At 28.1% G+C, this 11527-nt stretch overlaps 1 protein-coding gene across 1 annotated transcript; it reads right to left on the reverse strand.

Annotated features, from left to right (window-relative positions):
- Window positions 1–2992: 2992 nt before the first annotated feature.
- On the reverse strand, window positions 2993–6311 carry LOC112732745 (uncharacterized). Its single transcript, XM_072210566.1, has 6 exons — window positions 5964–6311; window positions 5580–5903; window positions 5294–5477; window positions 4697–5197; window positions 3579–4569; window positions 2993–3479 (listed from the first exon to the last, which is right to left on the reverse strand). Exons 1-6 carry the CDS (start codon window positions 6309–6311, stop codon window positions 2993–2995), a joined length of 2835 nt encoding a protein of 944 aa, XP_072066667.1.
- Window positions 6312–11527: the final 5216 nt, after the last annotated feature.

Consider the following 11527-nt stretch of genomic DNA (forward strand, 5'->3'; position numbering starts at 1 on the left):
TTAAAATATAATATAATATGATATAATAAAATAAAATAATCTACTCTATCTATTATTTATACCTAGATCAATAAATATGAATTCAATAAAATCTTTTTTTCAATGAATTGACCTGTCTTTAATTTTAGACATTAAAAATTTAAAATTCATTCATATTATATTCACACATACAATATTTAAGAGTTCTATCTGCTATTTAATCATAACTAAACTTCGAATTCCGATGCACTTATTAGTTAATAGTTATTACAATATATATAAAATCACCACTAAACCGATACCCTGCATGAAATCTAACACTTCCACTTATTTGGGTTATAACTAGGCTCAAACAAAACAGAACCACACAAATGGGTCTCTAAAACCAAGTGGACCACAACTTCAAATTTTCTATTCAAGTTTGACCCGATGTAAAGAGCAAGTTCAGAACCCCCTTAACTATTTTGGTTATCAGTACTAGCGGTTTTTTTTATGAGATTTAAAGTTAATTATTTTAATAAATTTTAAAATTTTAAATTTGAATAATATAAAAATAATAATATAGAATAATCAATGATAATAAAAATATGTTTAAATTAAAATAATTATATATTATCTATTTATAAATCTATAACAATATGAAAATGATTTAATTATAATACATACATCATCTATCTACAAATCTACAAATAACATAATTTATAAAATAATTATTATAATAATATTTTATGGAATTCTATATAACTCAAAGTCATAAAAACAAATAGAAAAATACAATTATTTACAAAAAATGAGCCATATTTAAAAGTCATATTTTTTTTTGTTTAGAGACTTTTTTTTTAAGTGGTAAGTCAAAGTACGGATCTATATTTGAAGAATCTTTCTTGTGCCTACAAAAAGTGTAAAGAAGAAAAATAATTATGTCCTTTTTTTGTGATTATAGATCAAACTATAAGTGAAAACGTTAAAATAAATCTAAAGTAATTTCTGAATTTGTACCTAGAAAAAATCTTTAGCAATTCCTCATACATCTCCTTATCAATAAATTCTTGAGCCTTGAAGAGCTACAAAATTTAGAAATCAATAAAATATATCATATGCCAATACAAATTTCATTATATTTGAACGAAAAGTTAACAATAAAAAATATAAAACTTGCAAAATTGAAATTTCTTGTTTGAGGTTGGATTTCCTACACATGCACAACAAAAGAAGCCATTAAACCCTCTGTAGAGCATTCAAATCTATAAGTATCCGATATTACCTCTATTTTGTGCGGTTTCTTAATCTAATGATAGGTACCTGCAATGTTGTTCTTTACTAACATCAGTTGGTTGCGCTCCTATGAGTTTGTTGCTGGAAAAAGAAAAATGTTTAATTTATTATCATTAGTTTAAAATTATTTTTTGTAACTTTATTCAATATGGGAAACATAATCTCCGTTACAATCTCAGAATAACCTTTTAATATTTTAGGCATATACTTTTTTCCTTCATTTTTTATTAGTAAAAGAAGAACATAGAAGGGGATAGATAATAGGCATATCAATAACATTCTGATTACGATGATTGCGTTACCTTGTATATTGTTGGAGCAGTATTTCCTTTTTTATCATCTTCCAGAATTGGGTCTTGTCTGTTTTAACCGTTCCTCCCCAACCAATAGAATAAATTTAAAGGAAATGAACCTATTAGATAACATATGATTATGATTACTAACATAGAAATAGAAGTATGTATATTGAATGCAATTTTGACGGTAATTAATTTAAAAAATTACTTTATTGTCTATTGGTTTGATTGATGCAATTGCTTGCTCATCTTTCCATGCACTCCAGAGATTTTGGAATCCTTCTTCCTGTAATTGATATTTGTTAATATATTTCTAGTATACCTAGTATGTCTTAGTTAATGATAATTAGTACGTACCTGTTGCGTAAAACAAATCTTCAAGGTCGTTGTCTTTATCTCCTGGCATATATTGATGAGCTCCTTTGAAATCAAATTGTCTATTAAAAAAATATAAGTCGTTAGTCCTCAATAAATTGAAGTTTGTATACAAAGATATCTATATCAATGAAAAAGATTTAAAGATTAAAATTATATGTAGACTGAATTGTACCAAGAAGTAACTACACACACTTACTAAGAACATAAATTATATGTGGAGAAGGTAACAATATTTCTTTGAAAACTATATTTCTGGTAAATTCTCCATTTGTTCCATCTATTTTTCCTTTTTTGACTAAAATTTTTGTAGTTGATTGAGAAATACTTCGAGACAGAGCAACATATAATTGGCCATGGCTAAATACATGTTTAGGGAGATAGATCCCTACTTTAGGAATGGTCTGTCCTTGTGATTTGTTTATTGTTATTGTAAAACTCAACCTTACAGAAAATTGCTTCCGGATAAGTATAAAAGGCAGTCCTGAATTTTCTGTTGTTTTGTGTTTTATCCGAGGCAAGAAAGCTCTTCTTCCACAGTGATGACCGGTTAAAATTTCTACGTCCAACATGTTTTGAAAAGTTCCACGACATAGTAACCTTGTACCATTGCATAAGCCGGCCTTAGGGTCTATGTTTCTCAATAACATCAAAGGTGCACCTCTTTTTACCTTCAACACATGAGGTGGCAACCCGCCTGTAGAAACTGAGTTAAGGTATTCTTGTTGATATAAATTATTAACATCTCATTCTACCTCATCAAATGAGACTAAATTTCGTTCTTCTCCTGAAAACTGGTTGATAATTATATCATTAAACTGTTGCACATCATGATTTTTTGGCGTCAATATTGCCCTTTCTACCATGTAAGAAGCGTCCCACCTATGAGATTGTAAGTTTAGAAATATTTCTTCTATTAACTTGTGTAACGATGTTTCACCCTCCCACGGAATTGCCATATTTGCTTGTATCCGTACAAAGTCTTCATGTATGGTGGGCTCAATTCTATCACCAATGCGCATAAGATACTCAACAAAAACATGATCATTAGAAGATCGCATATTTTGTCACAAATGGAGAATTTTAGTGGAAGCCCATAAATGAGACTTAACTATAGAAGCTGAAATCATTTGTGACTTACTACCTTTCGGTACCACAGGCAGTACTTGGCGGAAATCTCTTCCCATCACCATCACTTTTCCTCCAAATGGCATATCGTTTGCTAATATATCTCTCAGAGTGTGGTCTAATGATTGCACCGATTCTTTATTTGCCATAGGTGCTTCATCCCAGATGATTGTCGTTGTTTGTCTAATCAGCTTTGCAAGATCTGATTGTTTGCTTATGTTGCAAATGGATGATGGTTCTGCATTAATTGGGATCTTAAACCTAGAATGAGCTGTTCGACCCCCAGGTAATAATGTTGCGGCTATTCCTGATGATGCAGTTACCAAGACAATATGACCCTTATTTCTCAATTCTGCAATTATAGCTCTATAAAGAAATATTTTGCCTGATCCTCCTGGCCCATCAACAAAGAACACTCCACTTTCTCTTCAATCAATTGTATTCATAATGCACTTGAAAGCTTTAGATTGGTCATTGTTCAATCTTGCTACGGAACACAGGTCTTCCCGAGGTACTTCGACAGACAGTTCTTCTTGGATAACTCTGGGTATTGAGTTGTCATTGTCATTTTCATGAGTTAGAGCTGGCAAATCGTATTGTGTAATCTGTTTTCCGTGCTGAAGGAGTATATCATTTATATCCCTGAGTAGCCGATTTGTGAACACTAAGGCTGTTGTGGTGCTGGCTGACGGATAATCATCCACCATATATGAAAAAAATCCATTCCATAAGCTTCTTACATCTGTAGGCTCACAAAATATTAAGATGGTTGCAAACAACCTTCGTAAAGCACATAGAAATCGTAAAACAGAAGCCTCAACCAAACACGCACGGATGCTACTGTCACTCTCTAACAATCCTCGGTGTTTAGCAGATTGCTTGAAGGACGAATATTGGACCCCATTCACTGTTAGCAAGTCATCCCAACTGATTGGTCCTCTGACATTAGATAACAGAATACGCAAATAGAATTTTTCTCCTTCTGAAGGTGATACAGTATAAATTTGACCGATGGATATTCTCTGTGTCTTGCACCGACGCCATTCCTTTTCCTTGTTGTGCCAAGTGTAATACTCTGGAATTTTCCTGTACAGAAGATGCCTAGATTGTTGGTCCTCCTCACGATTTAGGGCAAAGAACTCAGTGAGCATTGTTCTAGAGAAATAATCATCATTAAGTATTTCAGGAATGGTTTGGTGATCATAGAAGCTCACTTGATGTTGATTTGGCAAATGAATTTGTAACCTTTCCACTGATGGATACATTCGGTAAAGGTTAAATTTAAATATTCTCCAACATGCCTCTGGAGCAGCGATCCATCTTGCATCAGCAAACTGTTGGACCTCGTCAACATTAGAACCATTGTGAACTTCCATTGCAACTCGGTCTGGACCCTTGTAGCAATATTTATAGAGATACTTTATACTCTTTATGCTACTATATATCTCAACATTAATATGGCAATCATACTTTAGTAGTAGCCAAGAGTTGTACGGAACTACCCATCTATTGTCAACTATGACATTTTGGTTAATCGGTATTGGAGTGTTGAATCGTCGCCTATATTGCGGATATGAGTCGTCACCTCTTCGTGTTTCTGCTGCGAACTCTTTTGGGTAGTTTCGTTTGGCCATTTTTCATACAGGGCGAAGATTGATCAAGTGTTCCGCAATGACCATGAATCATATGTTTTAGCACTGCATCATGTAGGTGTGGTTCTACTTCTTTAGATGGTATCTCTGCACGTACTAAACTATCATAATGCTCCGGGTCAATTAACTTGTCATTGTTCTCTAAGATTAACAACATATGTACATGTGGCAACCCTCTTTTTTGAAACTCAGTGACATAAATATAGCTCTTCACCTTTCCCAAAACACCCTTAGTAATTACATCCTCTTTCAGCTGTTCAAATTTGGCTCGAAAAATTCTTGTTGTTAGATTTGGACGATCTTGTGGAGTTTGAACTGGGTTGAGTTCTGAAGTTATCTCAGTCCAAGATGGATTGCATGTCATTGTGAGAAAAATATCTGGCTTGCCCTCTTTAAGAACAATCGCCATTCCATCTTCATCTCGTTGGGTCATGTCGCGACGGCTACCAATGAACGACGATGGTAATATTGTTCTTTTTCTTCCAACATTTTCTGAAGACAAATATATAAAGAAATATTATTAGTTTTAATAATTATTTTGGGTAATTCTTAATGATTTACGAAGTAGCAATTAGATACAATATTAACCTGCATTGGTTTCTCTTGTGTGCAAAGCATCTTGTAAGCCTTGGTATAATTCAGCCTGTAATTTCTTCTGTCTAGTTCGAACCCATCTTAACTTTCCGGTTTCAATTTTCACATAGTTATCAATAACATATTGTTGTAGTAGTCGCCCTGCTTGCAATACGGTGGAATGATCATCGGGGCGGATCTACAAATTTTTAAGAATTTGCAAAAAAGATTAGATACATTGAACAATTTTTTGGCAGAATTTTATTGAAGTCTATACTGCGCAGGAAATGGGAATTTGTACCTGGAGCATATAGCTATTATATGTTTGGCATGATACTTTGCCGCCACTTTGACTTCGGGTATTGATATCCCATCCATGAGTTCCAAATGGAAAAAGAAGAGGATATTGTAGTGGATCGTAATAGCCAACGAATTCCTGAATCCTTCGTAGGCTACCAGCATGAGTTTGCACCTTAATATCTCGCCCACGAATCATTGTTTCAACGTCATCACCAACAATTATAGCTGCTACCTGCGACGCAGTTGGAAGACTATATTGTGGCTGATTAGCAGGTCGCTCTCTAATGACCAAACTACACTCATGTACATCTGACCGTTGTGCAAGCTGGCAAAACACATGGAGAAAAGGATTATACCGGTGTAGCAATTGTTATAACTTGAAAACTAATGTTTCATGTAGTTGTGTGTTCTCCAGCATCCTATTCTGCAACTCGTGGTCAGTATCATATATGTACAGTTGCAAAAACTGTGGCCGCGTGCCCTGATCTGGATGAAATCCCCCTATACTGTGATATATTGAGCCTTGAGCACGAAATGTATATATACCACGACCTGTTATAGCCAGTTGTTCGTCTATGTGCACACCACACGAAGTGAAGGAAAATACATGATTGTATCTACGAATATGTTTTCTAAAATGGTTTCCTTCTGCAGAGGGGTCCAAGAAGATTTCAAACAATTCTTGAGGAGCATTTACTCGGGGAAGAGAGACTTTTCCCCCATTACAGCACATCTCGAATGTCTCATGGTGAAATAGACGTGCGCTACAGTAATGACATGTCCTTGGGATTGGTAGCGGAGTTCGAATTATTGTTGCATCCTCTTGAAAATTTCGTGCACAATTATGGGATGCTCGAACATTTTGTCTAATTTCTGTACTCGTATTAAATTAACATATATTTGGTTACATTCATAATGAAAATAAAAAAATGATGAATTTTGTAACAACTAAAAAAATAGTTCTTTGTTGATTATAAATACAAAGAATTACTTCCATTTTAGTGGTCATCATAAAAAGAGATAAGTAGCTATCAAATATTTAAGTGATGTTTCAATAATTTTTTTTAACTTTGTTACATTGTATAATATTGTGATGTTATTTGACTTTATTTGTTTTAAATTTTGTTATTCAGATGTATTTAACAATTTTAATTATAAAATATTTTATTTTATTCTTTATAAAGATGTTTTGTATTTATTAAGTAAATATTTTTATTCTTTTAATTATAAAGAAATATTATTTATTCTGTAGCAAAATAGTTTTATTCTTTTTTAAATAAAATTATTTTGTTTAAAACCTTTTATTCGAAACTGTTATAACAAAGTTAAAATCACATACGATCTATAACAACATTATATTATTCTAAATATTTATTATTTTCTTGTTCTATTATATGTTTTTATTTATATGGTAACATTATGTTTATCATGGATTATTTTTTTTAGATTAAATAGTCAATACAATATAGTTTGAGTCTGAAATAAATAATTTTTTTAAAAAAAAATGCTTTCTTTATATATCATAAATTTTTTTTTTGTATAAAGTTTTCTGTTCATCAACTGTCTTACGGTATTTTTTAGTTAATTATCTTATATAGGGTATGAAAATTTTTGTCTTTGGCCAAATTTTTTTGCTTGTATGTTTTGTTTCATATTTTTTAAATGTTTAGATATTACTGGTCGAAATAATACAATACATGACGATAATATTGGTTCATATTTTATTTGTTCTATTACTTCTAATAATCTTTATTTTGTATGCTTTTGCCTAGAGTTATCATTTTAATTTTTACTATTTATTTTATTTCTTAAAATATATTTTATTTAATTATTTTATGTTGTCATATTTGTGTGAATTATAATAAAATAATTCAACAAAATGTAAAATTTTTTAAATTAATTTTTTTTTGTTTTCGCTAAAATTTTCATATTTTTCATTTTAATTGGCAAATAAATATTTTAAGTATTATATTGGTTTTTATAAAAAATTTTGTGTATAGATTTTAATTTTTTTTGTTAGGCACAGGCACTCTTTTTTATAATTGGTTCTTGTAATGATCTTAAATAAATAAATTTTTTAATATTTTATTTTGTCATGTTTATGTGAATTATAACAGAATGATTCAATAAAATATAAAATTTTTTAAATTACCTATTTTTTTTGCTTTCACTAAAGTTTACATATTTTTCATTTTAATTGGCAAATAAATATTTTAAGTATTTTTATTGGTTTTTATAAATTTTTTTGTGTATAGATTTTTTTTTGTTAGGCACTGGCACTCTTTTTTTATAATTGGTTCTTGTAATGATCTTAAATAAATAATTTTTTTAACACCAATTATGCTCACACTTAATGTTTACTATGAATACATTAATATGCTAACATATAAGGATAAAGTAATATTTTTTTATAACTTTATTTACCTATTAAAATTATATCACAATACTAAATATATAAAGAAAAAAAAAGTACAATACTAACCAGTTACATTTTCTTCACGTCTACTGTTTTGATTAGATCTATTTCCATGAATTTCTGATAGTACGTAAAAAGAACACATCAACAAATTATAAAATTGTTCATTAAATTAAGTCGGTACAGTATCAGTGGTAATTGAGAGGTTACTTTTAAAGAAACAAATCATACAAAATTAAATTGATTGGAAGTAATAGAATACGTAGAATACCCATTAATATCATAATTATCCAAACTTTGAATAACTAAAAAGAATAGATAGTGACCGATAAAATATAGCAGTTTGAGTTCCTGAAAAAAGTTACCATTTGAAAAATAATTCAAGTGTAACCGTATAATAGATTTATTAAGTGAAGAAATTTTCATTTATTTTTTACAATGTTATATATATTTATTAAAAATATTTTAATTTTTTTTGTGTATTAAATAAAACGTTTAAAAGAATTGTAGAATATTAAAAAAGATATGAAATGTAAAATTCTATTAGATATTAATTAGACTACTATTATTATGAGCATCTGAATAATAGCAATTATATTATTGGAACGACAATAATGTATTTTAAATGATTATATTTTACGGTGTATAATTTTTCTTTAGAGATAAATAATTCATGAATATAAAAATTATATTAAACTGGTAGCATAATAATTATATTAAAAATAGTAAATTTATCAATTTAAATTTATGTAGTGAAGAAATTAATACTTCTGATATATCTATTTTTGATAAGAAAAAGTATAAAAAAATATCGAAATACTAATTATTTTTGTTATACAGTGAAAAAATTTAAGTTATAATTATATTATTAAACACATATATCTAATATAATTTTTTTTTATAATGATGCAGCGCCGGAACATTTTATTTATTCTTATAATAATATTATATAGGTCAATAATGGAAGGTTTATTGAATCAAAATTTATGAAAAAATAAATAATATACAGGAGTTCTATCCATATTTATTACCAATTAGTCTATTACTTGAATTAATTTTGCTTTTATTATGAGTATCTAAATATTTAAAAAATTTGAATTATTAACATGAAAATAATGTATGTTGACAATTTAATAAATATATTAAGTAGATAAATTATAAATAAATAGTACTAAGAGTATATTAACATAGAGATATTGTAGAAATAATTTAAATTAAATGGCAAATTAAATTGTAGAAAAAAAGTTAAAAAAATATACCAGAATTATCTACTAAAATTTAATAACAAATATATTATTAAACATTGAATATATATATTTTTCTTATAATAATACAGTTATAAAAATTGTTTGGCAGTATAATATTATATTAAAAAAATTATTAAACTATTTAATAATTGAGATTATAATTATGTAAAGTACATTAAGACAATATAATAATATCTATAATAATATTATTTAGGCCAATAATAAAAGATTTATGGAATCAAAATTTAAGAAAAAATAAATTATTATTAATTAAATAAATATAAATATATAGGATTCCTTCCCATATTTGAACTGTTTGGGAACGACAATAATGTATTTTAAATGATTATATTTTACAGTGTATAACTTTTCTTTAGAGATAAGTAATTCGTGAATATAAAAATTATATTAAACTGGTAGCATAATAATAATTATATTGAAATAGTAAATTTATCAATTTAAATTTATCTAGTGAAAAAATTGCCACTTCTGATATATCTATTTTTTAGAAGGAAAAGTATAGAAAAAATATCGAAATTATCAACTAAATTTTTTTGTTATACTGGAAAAAATTTAAGCTACAATTATATTATTAAACATATATCTAATATAATTTTTTTTATAATGATACGGCGCGAGAACATTTTATTTATTCTTATAATAATATTATTTATTATTTAGGACAATAATGGAAGATCTATTGAATCAAAATTTATGAAAAAATAAATTACTATTAATTAAATAAATATACAGGAGTCCTACCCATATTTATTACCATTCCATCTATTACTTGAATCTGTTTCGCTTTTATTATGAGTACCTAAATATTTAAAAAATTTATTCTTAACATAAAAATAATGTAGACTGAGAATTTAAGAGTACATTCGGTAGAGTACAATAACATAGAGATATTGTAGAAATAATTCAAATTAAATGGCGAACTAAATTGTAGAAAAATGATTAAAAAAAATACCAGAATTATCTATTAAGTTTTTTTTGTTACAGAGTCAAAATATTTAATAACAAATATATTATTAAACAGTGAATATATATATTTTTCTTATAATAATACAGTTAACTAAATTTTATATTTGTATGATATTATATTAAAAAATTATTAGATAAGTATTTAATAATTGAGATTATAACGATGTAACGTACATTTAAGATAATATAATATTATTATTTAGGTCAATAATAAAAGATTTATTGAATCAAAATTTAAGGAAAAATAAATTATTATTAATTAAATAAATATAAATATAGGATTCCTACCCATATTTGGATCGTTTGGTATATTACTTGAACCAGCTCCGGTGTTATTATGAGTATCTATATGTAAAAAATTCATTATTAAGATGAAAATAATGTAATTTGATAATTTAAGGGTACACTCAAAAAATAAATTATACATAATTGGTATATATCATAAAAAATAATTCATATTAAATGATAAACTAACAATATAAATTTATTAATGAGAAGTATAACTTAGAGTACCTGATATAGAGTATTGTTGAGAGTATTGTTGAGGAGGTATATTTGTGATATCTTGTAATGGTGTTGCCATGTTAGTTGGTCCATTTGATGTATCGATTTATTTTCCTCGTCTAATACTCTCTCGGTAACTGGCACGCCTTCTGGCAAGGTGTTGCTGCCTCTGTTCTTCACTCATATTTTGTCTTCGTTGTCTGGCATAGTCTTGCCAAGTTCGTTGACCACTTCTACGTGAATCTTCTATTGGTATGTTGTCAACTATAATTAATCAAAGAAACATATATAAAAACAGTTCTACACTTTTATTTAATGACGAAAAATAAATTACAGTAAATTTAACATTATATTTAGGCAAAGTGAGAAGAAGGCAGGAGAAGATAAAGGAAAAACGAAGGAAATTTTTTCTATTATGGAGAGATATGGAGTAACCAGTGTGAAGTGAGAGAGATTAGGAAGAAAAATTGGGAATAATACAATTGACGCAGTAACTGATGTGAGAGAAATTAACTGATGCAGTAGTGGGAGTTAAGTAGTAAAATTCTGTAACTGATGCAGTAGTGAGAATTAACGTGGAGAAGTTATATTGAAATAAACGTGGATGGAAATGAAGTAGTAGAATGCTGTAAAATGGAAGTAAGTTATTAAAAAGGATAAAAATGGAAAGTAAAATTGGACACCAAAAATAGGTTTTCCCATTATATATTGTTATAGATAAATGAAGAAAAAGTTTAGGGGCTAACAACTTTGTTAAATTCTGGCCACATATAACCAGCAAAGAAAAATGAGTCA

Source organism: Arachis hypogaea, chromosome 13 (genome assembly GCF_003086295.3).
Source record: "Arachis hypogaea cultivar Tifrunner chromosome 13, arahy.Tifrunner.gnm2.J5K5, whole genome shotgun sequence".
In the NCBI taxonomy this organism is placed as follows: Eukaryota; Viridiplantae; Streptophyta; class Magnoliopsida; order Fabales; family Fabaceae; genus Arachis; species Arachis hypogaea.